Below are 25322 nucleotides of genomic sequence, written 5' to 3'. Positions count from 1 at the left end.
AGGTTTACTATACATGTGTAACCTACAATAACATTTATTCCTATTTTCCTATTTCAGATACATGTAATATATTTTCCAACTTAGCCCAGTTTACCATGTAAACATCAACTACGAATACAAATTGTTAGTAAGTTAAAGCCTGCTGTAAGATTAAGTTTACTATTGAATTGACAGACTGTATGAGCAAAATGCCACATCATGGTGGTACTTCCTGCCAAGTAACAAAAACAAGCTGATACTTGATTTGTTTTGTAGTGTAGTGAGCACCCAAGAAAATTTAAAAAAAAAAAAAAAAAAAGGAAAAGGAAAAAATTTCTGAATCCAAATCTCTTTTGGAAGCTGTATCAGAGTAAAAATTTAACACTGCATAATTAGTCTCAGGGTACTCTTTTGTAATTCTACAAAAGTTACATCATAATTATATTCATGTGTGTGATATTGGAAAAGGTTCTCACTATCAATTATGAACCCTAAGTAAAGGGTAGCCTCAAGATCCCAAGGCTTGTGAAACTTGAGTGCATCAAGGGGCCCTTGCTCTCACTTGCCTCAACAGAGGGAACGGACCGACATTATTTTCAAAGAGATCAGATAACCACCTAATTGGATACATGATTGGCTCCTCCTGGGCAGGGAAGATAAACAAAAAACTCACATATGACCAAATTTTATTTCTCTGTAAATTAAATCTTTCTTGTATCCTCTTTGTTATCTTTTTAATGGGATAGGAAAAAAATGTTTACCACAGGAAGAAAAGAAATGACCCTAAAACACATCCAACCACTTGGGCAATGTTACACATAACTGCCAGGTGTCAAGACACCAGCAAAATTCTCAAATGAGTGGAATGAAGCTGAGGCAAAGAAACATTACCTAATTGCCTCAATTTTTACTTCTTCTTCAGCCTTTTCCCATAAAGGATATAAGTTGAATGGAAATTTCTAAAGAAAGTTTCATATATGTTTAGGATCAGATATTACATTAGATTGCTTGAAATCTTATGTTGAATAAGATAAAGCAGGAGATTAGCAATCTTTTCTTTAGAGAGCCAGATAGTAAATACATTGGGCCTTGTAGGCCATTCATAAAGGAATAAGCATGGGTATGTTCCAGTGAAACTTATTTACAAAAACAGGCGGCAGGACAGATTCATTCTGTGGGTCATGGTTTGACCCTTGAGATAGAGCTGTAAATAATAAATAACCAGCATCCATTAACAGCATTGCCCAACATTTTTTTTTTTTTTTTGAGATGGTCTCTCTGTCACCCAGGCTGGAGTGCAGTGGCGCAATCTCGGCTCACTGCAAGCTCCGCCTCCCGGGTTCACACCATTCTCCTGCCTCAGCCTCCCAAGTAGCTGGGACTACAGGTGCCCACCACCACGCCCCGCTAATTTTTTATTTTTAGTAGACGGGGTTTCACCGTGTTAGCCAGGATGGTCTCAATCTCTTGACCTGGTGATCTGCCCGCCTCGGCCTCTCAAAGTGCTGGGATTACAGGCGTGAGCCACTGCGCCCAGCCCAAAGATTTTTATTAAAATTAAATTTGCTCTGACATTTTACTTTTAAAAGTGTATCAATTTCCAGCCAGGTGCAGTGTCTCACCTGTAATCCCAGCACTTTGGGAAGCCGAGGCAGGTGGATTGCTTGAGGTCAGGAGTTTGAAACCAGCCTGGCCAACGTGGTGAAACCCCATCTCTACTAAAAATACAAAAATTAGCAGGGCATGGTGATACACACCTGTAGTCCCAGCTACTCAGGAGGTTGCGGCATGAGAATCGCTTGAACCAGGCAGGTGGAGGTGGCAGCGAGCTGAGATCGTGCCACTGTAGTCCAGCCTGGGTGATAGAGCAAGACTTGGTCTCCAAAAAAAGTATATCAATTTCCATAAGACCAGTTTGGTGGTAAGGACATCCTGTAACGAGTTTCTCACCACTATCTTGTTCTTGGTAATAAATAAGGCCAAATTTAACTTACTATTAGTTAATTCCAGTAAGTAAATGACTGGTATAACACTTCAATAGAGGGCTATAGATCCAGGGGCTAAGACTCCAGTTTCTACATTTATTTTTATTTTTATTTTTTTGAGACAGAGTCTTACTCTGTCACCGAGGCTGGAGTGTAGTGGTGCGATCTCAGCTCACTGCAACCTTGGCCTCCCAGGTTCAAGCGACTCTGCTGCCTTAGTCTCCCAAGTAACTGGGATTACAGGTGCCCACCACTGTTTCTGCCCAGTTTCTGCATTTATAATCTGGAGATATCAGGGTCTATCTACCTCATGAGGTGGACGATAATTTAGAGGATTAAATACTTGGCACCCAGGGTGTCAGAGGTGGCAGTTTTTATCATTACTACTATTATTATACAGATGATACATATAGACACAGGTGGCTTGCCAGGGAATTAAATAAATGAGTCTCAAAACTAGAATCAAAGCTCACTAAGAATATTTCTCTACCATGATTTAGCATTCTAAATCACTATGAAAATACTTATCTCAATTTATCAATTTCTACACATTGTAACAAGAAATTAATCCAAGTATTGTGCATCCTTCCCAAGGTCATCCCTGTTGAGTTGGGAGGAAAAAAAAAGTACCTAGTTTTTAAGTATCTATTTTTAAGAGTCTCATATAAATGAAACCTGCTATGGTTACTCCTTGTAGAGTTTACATTTTGGATATTGGTGGTTGGCTTATTGGTATTATGACTTAAATCTTGATTGCATTATGAAACACAAAATGTGTAAACCACACATTAGGCATTAAGAATACTTTGCTTCTCAGCCAGGCACGGTGGCTCACGCCTGTAATCCCAGCACTTTGGGAGGCCGAGGCGGGCGGATCACGAGGTCAGGAGTTCGAGACCAGCCTGACGAACATTGTGAAACCCCGTCTCTACTAAAAATACAAAAAAATAGCTGGGTGTGGTGGTGGGTGCCTATAATCCCAGCTATGTGGGAGGCCGAGGCAAGGAGAATCGCTTGAACCTGGGAGGCGGAAGCGCAAGACTCCATTTCAAAAAGAGTACTTTGCTTCCTAAGAAGCAAAATAAAGTTAAACATGCAAAAATGTGATGTAACACAGTCCAAATAACTTGGTAAGTAGAACAGTTACAAGAATATAACTAATATAATACTCAGAAGAAGAGAAGTTAAAATAACCTACCACAAGAACAGTTTCTCTTATGACCAGACAGGTTTTTTTCAGGAAACAGATTTTCCCAAACAGATTGTTAATCAGACACTACTTTTTAAAAAGAAATCATTGTTATTTTGAACATAAAATTTGAGCACTTGGGATAAAAGGTGTATCAAAACTGTGAGAGTGGCAAAGGTTTCAAGTTTGTTTTTCAAAATTTTTTTTTGGGGGTACATACATTAAGTATTTTAATCTGTTTTAAATTACAATCATCCTCTCAATATCAGCCAAGGATAGTTTAACATATGCATATAAATTAGTGGTAAAATTCAGTATCACATCAAAACTCAAGTTAAAGTAAAATATTAAACTTGGATTTCTTCTTATGAGTAAAAAGGTACTTTGCTTATATTACCCTGCTTGTGTGAACTCCTATTTCAATACACAGTACATGTAGCCATAATGGGAAATCTACTGGTTTTGATTAGGTGGGGGCACAACACAAATCTTCAAACTCCTTGTAGCAGATTAATGCAGAAAAAGGTTGCATCAAACAGTGACATTTATTAACACAGTACATGTGGACTTGAATTAGATGTAAAATTCCAAAAAATAGATACTTTATTATTTAGAATTGGTGAAGTGAGACTGGCTGAGCTCTAGTTTCCTTAGGCACATAAGGCAGTATAGGTAAAGCAAACAATATTATTTTAACCCAGATCAGGAAAGTGGGAGCCTAAATTCAGCAAAAGATCAAAAGATGTACTCTGAAACCTACTCAGAAACTGCAAAAGCTTGCTATGGTGCATCATAATTTTCATTCAATGTTCGCATAGTGCCTACCACGTGGCAGACATTATTCTAAATGCTTTATAAATTTTAGCTCATTTAAGTTTCAAAAGAACCATGTGAGGGAGGTAATAATATTATCTCCATTTCCTGGATGAGAAAAGCAGAACAGAAAGAGGTTAACTTTCCTGTGGTCACACGAATATTAAGTGGAGAGGCTGAGTTCCCACCCAGGAAGTATAGCTTCAGAGTAGGTGCTCCTAACCACTATATTATGTTGTCATCAAAGCGGTTCTAAGTCCAATTTCTAAAAATTACAAGAGCTCTGAGGGCAGGGACTATGTCTTTTTCTTGAATTTCTAGTACCTAGGTTCTGGCACATACTTGGTATTAATGTGCACTAGTTTAAAAAAAACAAACAAACAAAAAACAAACACTTTGCCTTCATTTAGGACTGCAGGGGGCATAATTGTTCTACTTATAAAAGTATATCTTATTGTAAGCCATCTAAATCATTTTTATACACAGGTTGGGCATATTTAAATAATTATAAGACCTATAATAGCCAAATTTTGTCTTCTATATACCATACTATGCTTGATGCTCTACATGGATTTACTCCATGAATCTTCTAAGAGAAACTCCAGAGGTATTATTGTCTTCATATTATAGATGAAGAAACTATAGTTCAGGAAGATTCAGATAATTAACCATAGCCTTACTGGTGGTATAGTACACAGCGAGATTTGATCCAAAGTCTGACTGCAAAGCCTACATTCTTTTCACTAAACCATGTTTCCCCCACTTTTTGTGGTCTTTCAAAACATTTCCAGACATTATTAGATAAGGGATTTACCTGTTAAATGTGCAGTGATAACTGCTTAAAGCAAATGACTTCATCGAACACTAAAATTCATCATTTTCAACAAAGTTAGTTGTTAATTCTTACTAAAGAGTCAGGGCTGCATTCTGAAAATGAGGGTAACAAATAAATGCACACATACTTAGCATACTAAACATTTAGCTGATGTTACAATACTAACTAAACGTTAAATTAAAATAGTCTTTACACCAATTACTCGATTTTTTTTTTTTCTTTTTTAAGAGACAGTCTCACTCGCTCATTCAGGCTTCAGCGCAGCAGCGCCATCACAGCTCACTGCAGCTTTGAACTTCTGGGCTCAAGCGATTCTGTCACCACAACCTCTTGAGTAGCTAGGACCACAGGTGAACACCACCATGCATGGCTACTTTTTATTTTTTGTAGAGATGGGGTCTCACTATGTTGCCAAGGCTGGTCTTGAACTTCTACTTCCAAGCAATCCTCCCACCTTGGCCTTCCAAAGCACTAGGATTTCACATGTGGGCCACCACACCCAGCCCTGATTACTTTAATTTTAAATGCCATCATCTTCAAAGTATAAAGAGGAAAAATAGTCCTCAGTTTTCCTTTGAATATGGAATAAACTGGTGACTGGCTAGCTGAATGCCAGTTTATGTGACTCAGTCATGCCTTTTCATTCATATAAGTACCAGCTTCTAAGCCTGGCAAACAGTAGCACATCTGGCTATTAAGCATTTCAAAAACTGGGGCTCTGATAAATGTAGGATTAAAAATCAAATGCTATTCAAGGCAGGTACCACACCCTCCTTTTTCATTTTCTCTATTAATGTCCAATGCTACGAAGCCAAGTAGCGGAGCTATGCTACTTACACAGAAGTATACTTACGCTTAGACGAGTTCGTACCTATCAAAAATCATTCTGAATGGAAACTAGCCCAAAGCAGGAGCTTTTGCTCTCAAAATAGCTTGATAGCTGAGTATACTGACAAGAGCCAGAACTAGGGGGCACTCTCACACAAATTTGCCTCCCTACTACTTTCTTCCCCCTCGCCCCCAGCAAGATGGAGTCTTGCTCTGTTGCACAGGATGGAGTGCAGTGGCACGATCTCGGGTCACTGCAACCTCCGCCTCCCGGGTTCAAGTGATCTCCTGCCTCAGCCTCCTGAATAGCTCGAATTACAGCCGCACACCACCATGCCTGCCTGGCTAACTTTTGTGGTTTTAGTAGAGATGGGGTTTCACCATGTTGGCCAGGCTGGTCTTGAACTCCTGACCTCAAGTGATCCATCCACCTTGGCTTCCCAAAGTGCTGGGATTACAGGCATGAGTCACCATGCCCGGCCCTTCCATATTACTTTCTACTGTTAATCAAAAAACATATTTTATGGAGAAAGGGCTCACGAAAGTCGTAATGCATCCTTGGCTATACCACATCTTCAAAGGTACACTTGCTTTTATAGCTTTTTCCTCTTTCCCAATTTTCTCATTTCTTATATATTCATTTTCCTATCAGGGTCCTTCATTACCTTGAATGTCTTTATAATTACTTTTATTTTTTTAAACCAGATTTGGTTTCTGGGAAAGCAAAAAATGATTACCCAATGGTTTAATTCATCAATGGGGCAAAGCTTCAAGTATGAATGGACAACTTTTGCTCATTCCCAGTTCTGTCATGTCTTTATGTCTGGGGGTAGAGGAAGAAAGTCCCAGGGTACATAAGCAGCCATTTCACTTTATCCATTGGTGCAAGTAAGCCATTTTATCTAATGCACACCTTCTCAACTGGCATGTTTTAGTCACAAACAGGTTAGTCTTCCAAACATCCTGAAAGTTATATATGGATGTAAGGTGTTCCCTCTTGTGATGGTTACATTTATGTGTCAACTTGACTGGGCCATGGGTGCCCAGACATTTGGTCAAACATTATTCTGGGGCAGAGCACGGTGGCTCATGCCTATAATCCCAGTACTCTAGGAGGCTGAGGCAGGCAGATTGCTTGAGCCCAGGAGTTGAAAACCATCTGGGCAACATGGCAAAATCCCATTTCTATAAAAAAAATACAAAAATTAGCCAGGTGTGGTAGCACATGCCTGTAGTCTCAGCTACTAGAGAGGCTGAGGTGGAGGCTGCAGTAAGCAGAGATCATGCCAGTACACTCCAGCCTGGGCAACAGAATGGGACCCTGTCTCAAAAACAAACAAACCAAAAAATGCCAAAACACGTTATTCTGGCAGTGTTTGAATTGGTAATCTCACTAACGCAGACTGCCCTCCCTAATGTGGGTGGGCCTCATCCAATCAGCTGACGACCTGAAAAGAACAAAAAGGCTAAAGAACTTCTGCTTGATTTTGAGTTGGTACTTCAGTTGGACTTGAACTAAAAAATCAGCTCTTTTTGGATCTTAAGCTTGCTGGCTTCTGGGCTGGAACTTACACCACTGCTCTCCTGGTTCTTAGGCCTTTGGACTCAAGACTGGAACTACACCATCAGCTCTTGGGTCTCCAGCTTACACACTGTGGCTTTTGGAACTTCTCGATTTCCAATAATCAATCTCTCTCTCTCTCTACTACCTCCACTCCTACCTCCCTTCCATCCTTCCCTCCCTAACCTCCACACATACCCTATTGGTTCTGTTTATCTGGAATTGTAACTAATATACCTCTATTTTATAAAAGACTACACCTGAGCGTAAAGAGATTAAGTGTATTGCAAGTCTCATTCAGCTTTCCAGAGAGGTGTATATAGGAGCCCAGACTCTGGTTCTTATGCCACTCAAATGCCTATCTCCTTTAAAGGACAGCAGGTCCTTGAATAACGTCATTTTGTTGTAATGTTGATGAGAAAAACAACTGATTCCTGGCTGCAGCCACTATCTGTGTGGAGTTTGCACATTTTCCCCATGTCCACATGGGTTTTTTCCTGGGTATTCCAGTTTCCTCATAGATCCTAAAGACATGCACATTAGATGTCTAAATTGTTCCAGTCTGAGTGCGTGCTGGTGTATGTGTGTGAGTGTGCTCTGCAATGGAATGACATCCAGGCCAGGAATAGTTTCAGCCTTGTACCCTGAGCTGGAGGGATAGGCTTTGGTCACTGGTGACCCTGAGCTGGAATAAGTAGATTGCAAAAAGAATAAATTATAAAATAAACATTCATGAAGTCTACACTAATCATACAAATGCACAGCAATAAATGATGCAGTATGAAAGTGCCCAGTGAGTCTGCCGGATTTGTGATTGTTTTTGAATTGTATGGTGGTAGGAGACGCTCCTTAGATCATTTTTGCTTCGCAAACATTTATCCCTTGATTTTACCCAGCACCACTACAAGTGGTGTCACTCACTGATTCACCAAAAACTGGGTACGTAATTATGTTTGTTTTTAGTAATCTTTTAAAAATGTAAGTATAGCTCACATTTATTTAAATGTTTAATATTAGAAGTGCTTTGTGTCTTTATTTAGAAGTTCAGCGATGTTTCTGTGACCAGAAAGATGCCATAGAAACTTAACTCTTGTTTATATCAGTTAGCCTACAGTAAAATTGGTTTTGTTATATGTCCTTTCCCTTAAAGTTGCAGTTTCCAAGACCCTATCAAGGATATTAAGTAATGACTTAAGTATTTTATATTTAAGGTAACTCTTGATATTCCTTCAACTTATTTCCAGTTAGTTTTCCTTTTTTGCTTAGGGACAGAAGTTGATTAATATCAACAGTTTTAATATTGATAGCATTAGGTTTCACACTCAGGTAGAAGTTTAGAGGAAACATTAAAATCCACTGGGTAATTTAATCTTCCATTTAAGAGGATATCTTATGCTGCATCACCATTAAATATTAAGTAAGCTATCAAGTACAATCTACAACTGTATACTTACCAATCCCCAATTTCAAGCTCTATGAAGAGTGAGCAGCTGTAATATTCCCCATGATCTAAACATGATTTTTCCCTTCTGCACAGTTTCTGAATAAACCTAATAAAGCATTTCTATTTTGAAATTAAACACCAGATAGGCAAATTTTCTGAGGAAAAAATAGCAAAAGGAAATTCTATCCAAATAAGTAAGCAAAGATATATAAGGAAGGCTCAAGTCTTAAATCTTAATTCTCTTATTTTGTTGCTTACTTCTGTTTTCAGTTGTATGTTCCAATGTTCACAGGAGGGAAAACCTGCATAAATATTAGCTAGATGATTAAATAAGTGAAGATGAAAAGGTAGGATTGGTTATATTCAGTTTAAGAACGTTGAGTTTCTGTGCCTGTAATCATAGCTACTTGGGAGGCTGAGGCATGAGACTCGCTTGAACTCAGGAGGCGGAGGTTGCAGTGAGCCGAGATTGCACTGCTGCACTCCAGCCTGGGCGACAGAGCAAGATTCCGTCTCAAAAACAAAACAAAACAAACCAGTAACTTAATCCTGAACTAACACAAGCCAAGGTATTAGTAATTCTCTTCTTTTTGGTGGCACTCGACTTTCAAAGCTCTCCAAACAAATCTTCAGCTAATAGCATTTTCCCTGTAGCATTATCAGTTGGATGTCTAATAAAAAATAACTCATAGCCTCCTTTTCTATAGCCAATTAATATAAACAGATTACTTCCCTGTTACCTAAATTTCTAAATGATATCCAGAACAATATTTTAACATTTTACAAAAGCTCAGGGTTAAATGCAGTGCTTATGACATTTATTATCTCTTTTACCATATATCTGTGAAACAAGCATCTTGGTTATTTCAATCAAGATTTCTTTCTGAAACAAAAAAGTTTTGTTTTTTTTTTTTTAAAAAGAAAATTTCCATCGGGCACAGTGGCTTATGCCTGTAATCCCAGCACTTTGGGAGGCCGAGGCGGGTGGATCACGAGGTCAGGTGATCGAGACCATCCTGGCTAACACAGTGAAACCCTGTCTCTACTAAAAATACAGAAAATTTCCTGGCTTCCCAGGATAGAAAAAAAAAAAAAAGGTTAAAATAACATTCATAAAAAAGGACTGCTTTGAAATGTAAGGAAGGTTTTGTTGTTGTTGTTGGCATTTTGTTGTTTTAAATCTTTAGCCAAAAAGTGAAGACTTCGTTCTCATTTGTATAATGGAGATACCAGTACTTACCTTCTCTACAATTTATACGAATGTTAACAAAAGAATGAAACAGGCTGGGCACTGTGGCTCATGCCTGTAATCCCAGCACTTTGGGAGGCCGAGGTGGGCGGATCACGAGGTCAGGAGATCGAGACCATCCTGGCTAACATTGTGAAACCTTGTCTCTACTAAAAATACAAAAAATTAGCCGGGCATAGTGGCGGGCGCCTGTAGTCCCAGCTACCCGGGAGGCTCAGGCAGGAGAATGGTGTGAACCCGGGATGTGCAGCTTGCAGTGAGCGGAGATCACGCCACTGCACTCCAGCCTGGGCGACAGAGTGAGACTCCGCCTCAAAAAAAAAAAAAAAAAAGAATGAAATATATTAAACTTTAGGTTCTCAGAAAAAATTATTCACTGAAGGGAGAAGGTACCCATTTCTTAATAATGTTCATGTATGGCTTTTACATCAAAGCTTGAACCCACTGAGACTCGCTGGACCCACAGCTGAGAATTAGACTAAGAACATTTTTTTAATTTCGAAAGAATTCTTGCTTGACTTTCCCCTACCTAAGTAACAAATTATTGCACTAACCCCAAGGAAGACATATTTATTAACATTTTAAGATATCTTTTTGGTGGGCTAAAAATAGGAAAGTGCTAAGAAATGGGGACCTGGACAATGTCACATACCAAATAGTGAAAAGTGGAAGAAATCTGAAATGACCAACTATACCATTTGTCTGACTTCACAAAAGAAAGATTTGTTTTCCATGCTTGCTTAATCAAACAAATTAAATCAAATTGCCATGTTTGTTTAATTTAATTAAGCTCTGAATTCTGAAACACTCACATTCTGTCAAAGCAAAATTCAGACAAAACCACTTGATGGCATTTTGTTCGGGACACTTGTGGCATCCAGGTAAGATTGAACAGGAATAAATCATTTCAACTTTTACCACTAAAAAACTTATAATGGTTACTGTTATTAATATGTGAGGAGGCCGGGCACGGTGGCTCTCGCCTATAATCCCAGCACTCTAGGAGGCTGAGCTGGGTGGATCACCTGAGGTCTAGGAGTTTGAGACCAGCCTGGCCAATATGGTGACACCCCATCTCCAGTAAAAGTACAAAAATTAGCTGGGTGTAGTGGTGCGGGCCTGTAGTCCCAGCTACTTGGGAGGCTGAGGCAGCAGAACTGCTTGAACCCAGGAGGCGGAGGCTGCAGTGAGCTGAGATCGTGCCACTGCACTCCAGCCTGGGCGACACAGCAAGATTCTGTCTCAAAAAAAAAGGAATTCTGTGCTTGTTTGGAACACTGTCCGGAGCAACTAGGGAAAACATTTTAAGAAAAATACTAATAAATCTAATCCTCTCCAAAAGGGCTAAATTAATATACTCTTCCAGCAGAATCTGAAGCCCAAGAAAGAAAGTGCCGGCTACAACTCTCCTTCACCAACAGCAGGGTAAGAATGAAAGTCTTGGTTCAATCTTTCTCCACTTCTGACTCAGTCACTTACTCAGCAGGGGTTACCCATTTCACTACTTCAACTTTCTTCCCAAAGTTCTTCTGGCCTCCTCCAGCAGTTTCTCTTTCCCGACATCCAAATTCTGTTCATTTTCCATAACCCATTAGCAAAAATAAAAGCGTAAGGCCTGAGCCAAACAAATCTAAGTCGTGCGTATGTGTGTGTGTGTGTGTGTGTGTGTGTGTGTCAGAGTCTCTCTCATAGCCCAGGCTGAAATGCAGTGGCATGATCTCGGCTCACTGCAGCCTCCACCTGCTGGGTTCAAGTTATTCTCCTATCTCAGCCTCCTGAGTAGCTGGGATTACAGATGCATGCCACCACGCCTAGCTAATTTTCCAATTTTTAGTAGAGACAGGGTCTCACCATGTTGGCCAGGCAGGGCTAGAACTCCTGACCTCAAGTGATCCACCCACTTCGGCCTCCTAAAGTGCTGTGATTATAGGCATGAGCCACTGTGCCTGGCCTCAGAAACTCTTAATGTATCTTGCCACATCTATACAGTTTCTGTTTTATTTTTTATAAAAAAATAGAATCATACTATAAAATTCTTATTTTCTAGCAGATTGATTTCTTCACTCATTTAAAAATTTCCTTTTATCTTCACAAAAGTTCTCTGAAGTAGATATTATCTTCTTTGTATATACAGCTGAGTTCAGAAGTAACCTATCCAAAATCATAAGGCTTTTTAAGAGGCTGGGTCAAGATTCAAACTCAGATCTGTCAGATTTCATGAAGCCCACATGCTTTATTATCTCCTACATCCAGTTATCAAATTATACACAAATAACTTCAATCAACTTGTATGATGCAAGAAATTCCTACTTGAAGTGGTCACACTTTTAAAAATGCATTATCTGATGATGTTAAAAGTTCTAAGGCTATAAATTCAAGATCATCCAATACCAGTGTCACCCTATCCTCTAGTGAGATGAAACTAAATAGGGAAAGGGTTAGGTCAAAAGCAACAGTTCTCATTTAGCATCATAATTAGAACTAATTAGTTCACTTCTTGTTTAAAATGGCAAGGTTCTGCCTAAATAATGAATTACTCATTAGGAATAATACACATTAGTCAAACCATGTAATAATTGAATTAGCAAATTAAACTACCCAGACACAAAAGCCAACTAAAAAGCGATTAGCTATGCACACCAACTGGTAATACCATAGTTTCTCTAATATCTTACTGTGTCAAAGTTATCAAGGCAATGAAGTATAACTATTTCAATTACAAAGACTTTGGAAAGATTTCCAATTGAAAATGGTTTTCTTAGCAAAAGATAACTGGATAAAGTTTGTAGATTCTGAGTTTATTAATGGCATATTTAAAATAAGCTTGTGGATCAGGTGTTAGTTACATATATCAATTGTCAGTATAAGGCAGTGACATTCAAGGGAGTGCCCTCTTCCACACCCCTGGAGTTGAAAAAAGGTAAAATTTAGCACAGGGTACAACTCCGGACTGGGGAACAACTGAGATATCAAGCTACACCTCTAGGGGCTACTTTAGGTCAAAGTGAATCTTAATGAATCTTTTCTGAAAGAGTCTGAATCAAAAAAGGATGATGTATAGGAGCTAAGGGGTAAAAATATTCTCCCTGACACACCTACTCTCTAGGAAGAGCTAATAGGTACATTTGTAAGAAAGTATAGGCAAATAAATACAACTACAATAAGTGAACCTATAGTTGTTTCTTATTTTAGGACTAGACCTTAATTCATCTCATACCCTCACCCCAAGTCTTTTAGTAGCTGCTAAATTATGAGGAAAAAGAAAAATTTGCTTTTTTCTAGTTGTTTTTCTATTCTTCAATTCACTATAGCCTTTGGCACAGAATGAGGTTTCAAATTCTGCTTGTTCTCTCCTGGAATCAAAACCGTACTTGAATTTCCTAGGTCTTTGATGGACAAAATTAACATTTTTTTCTTAAGCTTAAAAAAAAATCTAAATCTCAGTTTAACCTTCTTTTAAAATCACTGTAAAGAGCAATACTGAAGGATTTACTGGAACCATTAATTAGCTAATAAGTGTGGGCTTTTTTTTTTTTTTTTTAACATAAATGGTATTTATAGTCACTAAAAAATCCAAGTTGATGAATATCTGTAAATATTAATGAAACTCATTGAGATAAAGAAAAATCTTATTGTGCTTTACTATAGGACTATTATTAGTTTCCCAAAGGGTTGTGAAAAATGTAACCAACCCACAAATCAGACAGGCATTATACAACATAACAAGACTTCTTCAACAGGTACTCAGTTGAAAAAACATTTTTTGAAAAGCTGAAATTAGAAGCCTCCACAACAATTATTACGTCATACAAACTAGAGAAAATTAGTAAATACCTGAACTGAAGTGGCTGATTCCTGTAAATGGCCACTAGCAACTGCTCCTTTGGAAGTTGCTGAAGGTACACTGTGCATTTTGGGGGTTTCTGGAGTATCAATATTTTCATCTGTCCTATGTGACTGCCAGGCTTCCTTTCGATGATGAGATTCAGTAGCCTGCTGGTCTCCAAAAGCAGCCCAAGAACAACTATCTTTTTGTTCATCCTCAAAAGCATTCCAATCTACAACTTGGCTAGGACCAGCTGAACTGAAGTCTGCAAAATCATCAGAGTCTTGAAAACCATTGCAGTCATCCTGAATATTTGGCACAGAATCAAAATGTCCAAACTCACCTTCTTGCCCATTTTTAAGTTTTGAAACAGGTTCAGTGCCTGTTCCACTAGATTTTCTTGCCAACTGACATTCTTCTGATAAATTATCAGAAGTCTGTTTTAGGTCTGACTTTGTTAATATTGTCTCCTCTTGGCAAGAAACAGCATTTATATCCCCAAATTCTCCAAAGTCATCACCTGGTTCACTAAAATGTGGAAAGTGCTCTGAAGACTCTTCAAAAGTGGCATCACTCATTGAATCTTGAGTACCAGTAACAAAAGGTGGAGTTGAGCCACTGGCAGTGCCAAAGTCACCAAAATCACCAAAATCATCTTCATTGGTATCATTGCAAGTCACAAAGTCATTACTACTATCACCATTTTTTACACTTACAGAATCATCCAAATCATTTTCTTCTGTGGGGTCAATGTTTGGGCTTTGGAAATTAGTAAACTTACTACTTTCTTCTTTGGAAGAACCGACTTCATCATCCGAAGTTTTAACAGAATCCATGCATAGGTGAGCACATTTAGAAGTAAGTAAGTCAAGTTCTTCTTCAGTTTTACGTTGTTCTCTCTTAATGGCTTCTGAATTATCAGCTGAGTCTACCAAACTCCAAGCCTTTGACTGAACACTTGACTGTAAAAATTCATCCTGTTGCAGTGTTGGAGGGCCTTGTTTTTCAACACTGAAACCTCTGTTAGTCACTATGCTTATTTCTGAAACACAAACCTGATCCTCTCCATCAGTGTCTCCTTTGTTATCCAAGCTTCTACCCAAAGACACTTCTTTTACAGAATTCAGTTCATTGACTCTATTAATTTTATTGTTTTCCCGAATGGTTAGTGCTTCTCTATTATTTAAAATTGCACATTCTATTTCTTCTAGTTGTATCCTTTCCTTTTTGGAAAATGTGGCAAAATCTGCAAATTCCTCAGCAGGACTAGGTACAGAGTCTAAATTATACTCAGTGCTATGAGTGCTAAGAGGCTTCCATCCCTTTGAATCAGCTACATTGTCCAGATCGTCTGTTCCCTGAGGATTTACAGTTTCTAACACTGCAAACCCATTTGTTAGAATCTCCAGACAAGGAGGCTTTTCACCATTGCAGCTCTCTAACTGCTTGTTTTGATGAACAACATTCATATTAGTTCTAAAATCTCCTGGAGAGAAACTTTCAAGTGTTCCAACATTCTGTCTCTGCTCCACTACTTTATTTAAATTTCCTGGACTTTCCATGCCATCAATGGAAGTATCTAATGTTTTAGATGAAATTATTTCTCTGCTGGTGGTAGAAAGTAAAACATCAGACTGTCCTTTCACAGGAGCAGAAAGTTCAGCAGTGATGTCCTTATCATTACCATTTTTAATGGACTTAAAGCTTGTAAGGCTATCTGCATTTTCTGAGAATTCATGAATTGGCATAAAATGGTTTGAAGGTACAAACTCTTCCTTGGGACGAGTATAATCTGCTGTATCGAAATCAACAAACCCTACACCAGAAGGGCTAACTTCTGAAAACCCGCCAAATTCCCCAAATTCATCATCGTCATCATCCTCTGCTCCATTGTCTAGTGGTGGGGGGGATGAAGAGTACATTCGAATGATGTCTGGCTCCATTGTTCAGTTGCTTTCAAATAATTAATTTACACCTGTAAAAAAAAAAAAATTTTTTTTTGGAGGGGACAGATTACATAGAACAAGATCTTTCAAAATTCTCTCAAAGCTACTTTAAAACAATGCAAATTTACAGTGCTCTCTTTTGTCTCCTTTTTTCCTTGACCATTTCCTGCATAATGTTTTGTATCTTTCAATCTATTTTTCTCTTAGGTGAAATTACTTTACACAGCTATAATATACTGGAAAAAAAAAAGTTATCTTAGACGACATGTTACCAAGAGCACTGGTGGCACACTGACTGATTGTGGGGATTCCAGATAATTCTGAATATACACTTACAAAAGTACACCTACAAAATTTTCTCCTGGGTACATGCTTATTCTGTTAAGTTCTCCTTCAATTCATTAAGGATTCAGTGCTTGCCTTATGGATTTGTATGAGTTCTTTATATTAATAAATAAAAGGCATAAAAATTTTCTAATAATTGTTACAAATATTTTCTTCATTTGGCTTTTCAATGTTTATTTCTGACCCAAGTTAATTTCTAATAATTAAAAAATTTGAAATAGTTTGAGACTCAAAACAAGTTGGAAATAAAAGCATTTTTGTGTATATCCCACTCAGCTTCTCCCAGTGGTAATATAGTAATAAGCATAACACGTGGTCAAACCAGGAAACTGACATCAGTACAACTATTAACTCAGGTACAGACCTTGTTTAGATTTCACCAGTTATATGTGTGTGTGTGTGTGTATACAGTTCTAAAAATTTTATGTGTGTGGATTACATTAGAGTGACCATCACTACAATCAGGATAAGAACTATTCTATCAACACAAAAAAACTCCCTCATGTTACCCCTTAATAGTCACACTCTTCCCTAAACCCTAATCCTTGATCTATTCTACATCATTATAATTTGTTACATCAAGAATGTTACATGAATAGAATCACAAAACACATAACCCTTTGAAGCTGGCTTTTTCCCTCAGCCTAATGCCCTTGAGAGCTATCCATGTTGCTGCATGTGTCAACAGTTCATTCCTTTTCTTTTTCTTTATTGTAGAGACAGGGTTTCACTATGTTGCCCAGGCTGGTTTCCTGGGCTGAGCAATCCTCCTGTCTCAGCATCCTGGGTAGCTGAGACTACAGGTGCACACCACCACTCCTGGGTCTGACTCCTTTTCATTGCTAACTAGTGTTCTATTGTACAGATGTACCACAGGTTGTCTACCCATTCACTCCATATAGGTTATGTGGGTTGTTTCCAGTATTTTTCTATTACAAATAAAACTGCTATGAACATTCATGTACAGATTACTATGTGAACCCAAGTTTTCATTTCTCTAAAATATATAAACCCAGGAGTGTGAATACTGGGTCATGTAGCACGCTCAACTTTATAAGAAACTGCCAAGCTGTTTTCCCAAGTGAATTTTAGGAAGTCAAACCAATTGATCTTTTCAGGAAGATGAAGAAAGTTTTATGCAACTTTCTTCATTATTTCACTATCATATAAAATTTAATAAATATTCACTTTTATTTTCTTCTACTTTTAGGGTTTAAAAAAACATTTAATTTTAACACATTTAGAATTTATTTCGGTGTATGATGTAAAGCAAAAATGTAAGGTGAATTTTTTTTTTCTAAACAGCCAAGCAATGGTCTTAATCCCTTTTGTTGAATAATCCTTCCCATACTAATTAATTTATAATAGCTTCTTTTCAATATATATATATATATATATTTTTTTTTTTTTTGAGACGGAGTCTCACTCTGTTGCCCAGGCTGGAGTGCAGTGGCATGATCTCGGCTCACTGCAAGCTCTGCCTCCCAGGTTCATGCCATTCTCCTGCCTCAGCCTCCCAGGTAGCTGGGACTACAGGCACCCGCCACCGCACCTGCCTAATTTTTTTTTCCTGTATTTTTAGTAGAAATGGGGTTTCACCGTGTTAGCCAGGATGGTCTTGATCTTCTGACCTCATGATCTGCCCACCTCGACCTCCCAAAGTGCTGGGATTACAGGCGTGAGCCACCGCGCCCAGCCTAATGTATTTAATTCTTAAATGAAACCTGAGTTATTCTATTCCTCTGTGCTAAGGAGTCAAAAGTTCCACAAGTCAGATTTAACATTAGACGTAAAGGGACTACCTATAATCCCAGCACTTTGGGAGGCTGAGGTGGGTGGATCGCTTGAGGTCAGGGGTTCGAGACCAGTCTGGCCAACATGGTGAAACCCCATCTCCACTAAAAAAAAACTTAGCTGGGCGTGGTGATGCACATCTGTAATACCAGCTACTCAGGAGGCTGAGGCAGGAGAATCACTTGAACCCGGGAAGTGGGAGGTGGAGGTTGCAATGAGGCGAGATCATGCCACAGCACTCCAGCCCGAGTGACAGAGTGAGACTCAGTTTCAAAAAAAAAAAAAAAAAACAGAAAGCAAACAGAGGACTAACAGCCAAAGTCCTAGAATAAACCCAGCCCATAAATAATAAACAGATAATTCTTACAACTCACAGTTGCCCAGTTAGATACATGAAGAAGATGTTTACTAGAAAATTCAACCAGTTTTGCAAGCTAGCCTTCTCTCAGAATAAAATTTCCTAAGATCTTCCAGTTTTAGAGTGAAGGTACTGTAGAAACCACACAGTTTAATTTAGAGGTAAGGAAAATGAAGCCAACTAGTGAGCAACTTTCCCAAAGTTCATTCAGACAGCTGCTTAGTGGAGAATGGCTTCAGAATTTTGAAAAGGATCTTTGAGGTTAATGATTGGTCAGTCACTGAGAGTTACCAGGAAGAAATGAGCAAGCCACAAGAAAACGAAAAGGCTCCATTGTAATATATCTACTTCAAATTATCTTTCTTACGAAATTAGCACCATAAAGAAGAGAATAACTGCTTTGCTCTGCCATACTCTTCTTTCCTGCTGCTGATTTAAATAGAAAAAAAAAAAGTACAAGATACACATAAATCCTATTTTCTTCCCTTGCCTAGTGTCCTGATAACCCCTTCTAATGCTTAGTGACCTCTAACTATGTCCCTCTAATTATGAAATTCCTATTATTTAAAATCACTTTGCGATTGTTAATGAGAATGTGGGGATAGCAACCCTTGCACACATGCACATTGCTTGTGAGTGTAAACTGTTACAAGCCTTCCAGAAGGCAATACGGTTGTACTATGCAAACTCTTTTTAAAGAAATCTAAAACAAAATGCTGCAAAGAGATTATTTAAGCAAGTTATGCTATATCCCTACAACAGCATATTATACAGCCATTAACTACAGGATTCCTTTTTCTAAAGTTTAAAAGCAGCCAGGTGCAGTGGCTCACACCTGTAATCCCAGCATTTTGGGAGGCTGAGGCGGGTGAATTACTTGAGCCCAGGAGTTCGATCAAGACTAGCCTTAGGCAACATGATGTAACCATGTCTCTACAAAAAGTACAAAATATTAGCCAGGCATGGTGGCATGCACCTGTAGTCCAGCTACTTGGGAGGCTAAGGCGGGAGGATTGCTTGGGTCCAGGAAGTCAAGGCTGCAGTGAGCTCTGATCACACCACTGTACTGCTCCAGCCTGGGTGACAGTGAGACCCTATCTCAAAAAAAAGTAAGTAAAAATAAAATTTAAAAGCATTAGTAAAGATAGTGACATGTCAAAAGGATATGATACAAAAGCTAGCTTTAAGGGGCTGTTACTAACTAAATCAGGAACATTTTGAGCACCTGAATAAAGATGATAATGGATTATAACCCAATCAATACAATAATAAACTGAGTCCTCACAGATATAAACATGTAAGTGAATAAACTGAAAGTTAGACGAGGAACTGGGTATTTCCATAGTTTCAAAGTACTTCCCCACAATATACTTAACTACAAAGGGAAAAAGTATAAGCTTACAGTGTGAAGCCTGACACTACCTTGATCAGGTGATCAACATTAACACTATCAGTAATGGGAACATTGAAATCATGCACCATCTGATGAGATGCAATGAGAATACACGGTCACTTCTAGGATATCCTGTCAAAAATACAACAACTGACTTCAGGAGGAAATTTCAGGGAAATTCAAACTGAGAGAGAGCCTACAAAATTACTGGCCTGTAATCTTCAAAAGTATTAAGCTCATGAAAGCCAAGGAAAGACTGAAAACTTGTTTCAGATTGAAGAATAAAGAGACATGAGAAGTAAATGCAGCACTTGATCTCTTTTCTAAAAAGGTTGTTACTGGGATGATTGTGAATCATCTACTTTAACAGGGTCCAAAAGATTCACTATAGCAGCAATGTATCAATGTTAATTTCTTGATTGTGATGGTAGTATGTATGTATATATGTATGTATTTGAGATGGAGTCTAGCTCTGTTACCCAGGCTGGAGTGCAGTGGCGTAATCTCGGCTCACTGCAAGCTCCGCCTCCTGGGTTCACACCATTCTCCTGCCTCGGCCTCCCAAGTAGCGGGGACTACAGGCACCTGCCACCACACCCGGCTAATTTTTTTTTTTTTTTTTTTTTTAGTAGAGATAGGGTTTCACTGTGTTAGCCAGGATGGTCTCGATCTCCTGACCTTGTGATCTGCCTGCCTCGGCCTCCCAAAGTGCTGGGATTACAGGCATGAGCCACCTCGCCCAGCCTTGTGATGCTAGTATTGTAGTCATGCATGAGAATGTTCTTGGTTGTAGGAGATACACACTAAACTATTTGGTAGTGATGGGACATCAGGCTGGCAGTCTTAAATTGTTCCGGAAAAAAAGTTATTTGTATTCACGTTGCAACTTTTTATGTTTGTGATTGTTTCAAAATGGAAAAAAAGAAAGCAATCAAAGAGATTTATATGCCTGCATTTAAATATGTGTATTTTAGAATAAATGTGTTACTTATACAATAACACCTTTTAAAAAACTGTGGTAAAATATACATAATATAAAATTTACCATGACAATGTTGGTACATTACTGTTAACATTATTGTTCACAGACTTTGTTCAATTTTTACCATTAAAAAAAAAAAAGGCTGGGTGTGGTGACACATGCCTGTAATCTCAGCACTTTGGGAGGCCGAGGTAGGAGGATCACTTGAGGTCACGAGTTTGAGACCAGCCTGGCCAACATGGTGAAACCCATCTCTACTAAAAATACAAAAATTAGCCGGGCGTGGTGGCGGGTGCCTGTAATCCCAGCTACTTGGGAGGCTGAGGCAGGAGAATTGCTTGAACCCGGGAGGCAGAGGTTGCAGTGAGCCGAAATCATGCCACTGCACTCCAGCCTGGGCAACAGAGCAAGACTCCATCTCATTTAAAAAAAAAAAAAAAGAACTTGCATTTGTGTTTGTGTATAGTTCTGTTCAATTTTATCCTCTATTCAGATTTGTGTAACTACCACCACTATCAAGACGCAGAACTGCCCCCACTGCACCTCCATTCCTGTTCCTTGCAACCACTAATCTGTTCTCCATGGCCACAGTTTTGTCATTTCAAGAGTATTATGTAAATAGAGTAATAAGGTATGCAACCCTTTGAGGTTGAATTTTTTTCACTCAGTGTAATGCCCTTGAGGTCCATTCTGGTTGCTGCATGTAACAATAGGTTAGGCCTTTTTTTTAAGATGGAGTCTTGCTCTGTCGCCCAGGCTGGAGTGCAGTGGCCGGATCTCAGCTCACTGCAAGCTCCGCCTCCCGGGTTCGCGCCATTCTCCTGCCTCAGCCTCCCGAATATCTGGGACTATAGGCGCCCGCCACCACGCCCGGCTAGTTTTTTTTTTTTTTTTGTATTTTTTAGTAGAGACGGGGTTTCACCGTGTTAGCCAGGATGGTCTCGATCTCCTGACCTCGTGATCCACCCATCTAGTCTTTTTTTTTATTGCTGGTGGCATTCCATTGTACAGATATACCAGTTTGTTTGTTCAACTGTTCACCTGCTGAAGGACATTTTGGTTGTTTCCATATTTTACTATTATAAATTGCATATGTATAGTGTGTGTGTACATACATATACACTAATAGTATAAATAGTATATATAAATAGTATGTATAATAAGGATGCTAGGAACATCTATGTACAGGTTTTTCTGGACATGTAAGTTTTCATTTATCTGGGATAAATGCTCAAGAGTGTGACTGCTGGGTATCATGGTAAGTATATGTCTAGTTATGTAAAAAACTGCCAAACTCTTTTCCAGAGTGGCTGTACCATTTTACATGCCCATAATACCTTACTTTCAAAGAACTATGTGTGATGGCTTTTTTTTTCTAGCCTAATCTGTGATTAACCTATTGCTTTTTTCCAAAACTTTTACTGTTTAAAAATGAAATAATGTATTGGTTCACAACCTATTCCAAACTCAGACGTTAATGCAAATACAAAGATATGAATCAGAAACTTTGTAACCAAAGCAACAACTCTGAAAGTTTTTCTTCCTGTCATACCTTTGCAAGGTACTCTATTTTCCATTATAGGTGAGACAGGCTTTATTGGCCTTCTAGAGTAAAAACATTTTCATATTTCTCAAAAGGGGGGTCACCTATTGATGGTGAGAACTTGGGCTGCTCCATGTTCCCCTGTAGCAGGTCTTGGCTCTGACTCAACTTACCCTTTAGAAACTTAAGAGAGTGCCATTGCTTCTAAGTGTCCTCAAACCAGTCAATGTAGGGGAGGCTCAAAACTTTCCAGAAAATTCCTCTGTGTCTAGGCCAACGCTACTTAAAAGAAGCTTCATGTTAATTGAAGTATTACTTGTATAATGAATTTACAAATAAAGTTTCATTTATATAATCCACTTTAACACATAAAATATGGGCTTTAAATAGCTGTTCCTACTTAATAGGAGAAAAAAAGGATAGATGAGCTACTTTAGTACTGTGTCTGGCACACAACAAACTGAATAAATGTTTCTTCATCCTTCTTAATGGACTACTTTCTCCATCCACACCACAAGGAGTCCCAATTAGTCATCTAATTTCTTTATAACCTGTACAAACAAGCGTGAGTGCTTGTGTGTAACTTGCCATTTTTATGTCTACTTATTCTAAGACCTGTTAGAGGGGAGCAAATAAATAATGCAGCTATTGTCTTGCAAGCCACCGTATACAAAAACAGTTGACAGGAGGGTCTCATAATTGGGTAGCAAACAAGATATCCTAGTAGTTAGAGCATAGAGAATTTGGGGTGGGCTTCCCGTACTTTGGAGATTTGTCTATGAGAAACCACATCCTTATAAGGAGATTAGGGGACAATATAGGTGAATAAAAATAATAAAAGTGCAAACTGAAGCCGACTTTCAGGGCTACAAACCAGGAAAATCAGAGGGTTTTGGGTTTGGGAATTCTGGCATAGAAGGTCCAATATAAAGGGGTCAGGGAAATTAGTCCAGAAGCCCAATAGCAATCAGCAGTGGAACCTAAGCCCCGAGTCAAATTAGTAGCCAGGATGGCAGGGCATACAACAGGTGAAGGTGATTCTGTATTAATCTTCCACCAAAGGAGAAGCTGCACTTGCTTATGGAATTCTAGCCTCTAGTCTGAAATGGTCATGGAAGAGAAGAGATGATGAGTCTGTAAGTTGTAAGCTCTGGGGTCAAAAGGCAAATGGGCTTGAGAAGGCAGAAGGAAGGAAGGAATGGGGCCAACAACTGTCTGAGACTATTTGGCCATTTAAAAATAGTTTCTCAAGAAAAACAAAGTTGGAAGACTTAAACTACCTGATATCAAGACTTGGTTTAAAGTCCCATTGTCTTGTGATACAGACGCCACTACAGTGTGGAGGGGAAAGGATAGACTTTTCAACAAATGATGCTAGATTAACTGGATATCTACACAGGCAGGAAAAAAATCTTTGATTCTAACATCTTACACAGAAATAAGGTCCAGATAGACAGATCATGGGCCTAAATGTGAAAGGTAAAGCAATCAGCCTTCTAGAAGATAGCAGAAGAGATTATTTGTATGACCTTAGGAAAGGTATAAATGTTTTAAACAAGAAACAGAAACACTGACTATAGAAAAGATTGATATATTGGACTGCATTCAAATTTAAAACTTCTGTTCATCAAAAGAATACCATAGAGTGAAAAACCAAGAAAGCCATTGCCTGGGAGAAGATATGTGCAACACATGTAACTGTCAAAGAACTCATATCCAGAATATGTAAAGAATTCCTACAAATCCATGTGAAACAATCCAACAGAAAAATGGCCAAAATATCTGAACAGGTATTTCACAAGAGAGGATATCCAAATAGCCAACAGCATATAAAAAATCATCAGGGAAAAATGCACATTAAAACAACAATAAGATACCACTATACATCTACCAGAATGACTAAAATAAAATTTTTCTCTCCATAGCCACTTTTGGTAAGGACATGGAGAAACTGTGATTCCCACACTTTACTGGTGGAAGTATAAACTGGTACAGATACTTAGAAAACTGTTTGATAATACGTACTAAAACTATACCAGACCTTCAGGACCTGGCACATTCTGTGCACTAAGTAAATGATCAACTACCATTATATTTTAACTTTGACCAACTCTGTGGCTAAAATAATAATCTATCTGTAACAAAATCTAAGTCAATGTTTGCTTAATTGGCACAAACATTCATATGACTCTATATTTTAAAAGGTCACTCAAAGAATAAGTCACTTAAGAAAAATATTCATAACCACACTAAAGATACATTGACTTTATTGAAGTTAACTTGATTGCCAATTTTTATAACTAATCCCTAGAAAATATAAAACTTGACTTATATAACTACATAATTTCATAGGCTTGGGGGCATGGGGGATGGGGGGTGCTGATAACAAACTAAATCTGAAGCCCAAGGTTGAAGGACTGAGATCATAACCTCTAAACAAACTCGAGGGTCCAGTTACTAGTCTGTTAAAAGATGGAAGTTTTGAAGTGAAATAGAAAAATGTAACTCAGAAGGTCTCACTGGTATCTTGAAGTAAACTGCCTGTAGCTCCTATTTGGTTAGATGAACAACCACAAGAATTTAGAAGGTGCTTGGTTGGGATGGAAAGGATTCATCGTATGTGGGAAATACATAGGGTATTCCCTACATATTCCTCTAAGGCGTAGTTAATCCCTGGTACCCTCCTACCCCCTATCATCCACACACAGTATCATGCACCCTAAAGGTCCATGGGCTCACATTTGAGGCGGGCAGAGTGTCTCTAAGTAAGAGGTCCTCTAGCAATCTTTCCAGAATCAAACATCGAGAGTTCCTTCCAGACAAGCTAAAAATGTACAGCACACACTGCTTAACTGGGAGAAACTCCCATTCTTTACAGGGTATCAGCTCAGCTGTATCAATGTGCACATCATCTTTCAAGCACAGATAAACTGACCTAGATTATACAATCCAGCTTCACCCAGGGCCCTTCACTCTCAACTTATTTTTATAGGGACTAGGATGGAGGGTGAAGGAGAAGATATTGTAGAAAGAAGGATGATGATAAGAAAAGGGAGAAGAAAAACAACTGTATCTGAAATATGCTAATGACTTCAATAGTATCAACGACATTAGCAAAGTATATTTAATGGATGGCAAAAAATAATCACCAGCTTTTTACCACAGTATGTCCAAGGTTTATAATGAGTCATTTGGGTGAATAAAGGAAAAAACAAAAAAGAAAAACTGTGTTTTCTTTAGAAAAATGAATGA

General features: G+C 38.5%; 1 protein-coding gene across 2 annotated transcripts in view; it reads right to left on the bottom strand.

Annotated features, from left to right (window-relative positions):
• The window catches only part of AFTPH (aftiphilin), a 70389-nt gene that overhangs the window by 26468 nt on the left and 18599 nt on the right, over positions 1–25322 (bottom strand). For both annotated transcript variants that reach the window (XM_025354560.1, XM_025354561.1), the window contains exon 2: positions 13718–15684. In XM_025354560.1, coding sequence (XP_025210345.1) covers positions 13718–15652 — 1935 coding nt within the window. In that variant the 5' untranslated portion in view covers positions 15653–15684. The remainder of the gene's footprint in view (positions 1–13717; positions 15685–25322) is intronic.

This window comes from Theropithecus gelada, chromosome 13 (assembly GCF_003255815.1).
Source record: "Theropithecus gelada isolate Dixy chromosome 13, Tgel_1.0, whole genome shotgun sequence".
Lineage (NCBI taxonomy): Eukaryota > Metazoa > Chordata > Mammalia > Primates > Cercopithecidae > Theropithecus > Theropithecus gelada.
This window is presented reverse-complemented; position numbering and strand designations above follow the sequence as displayed.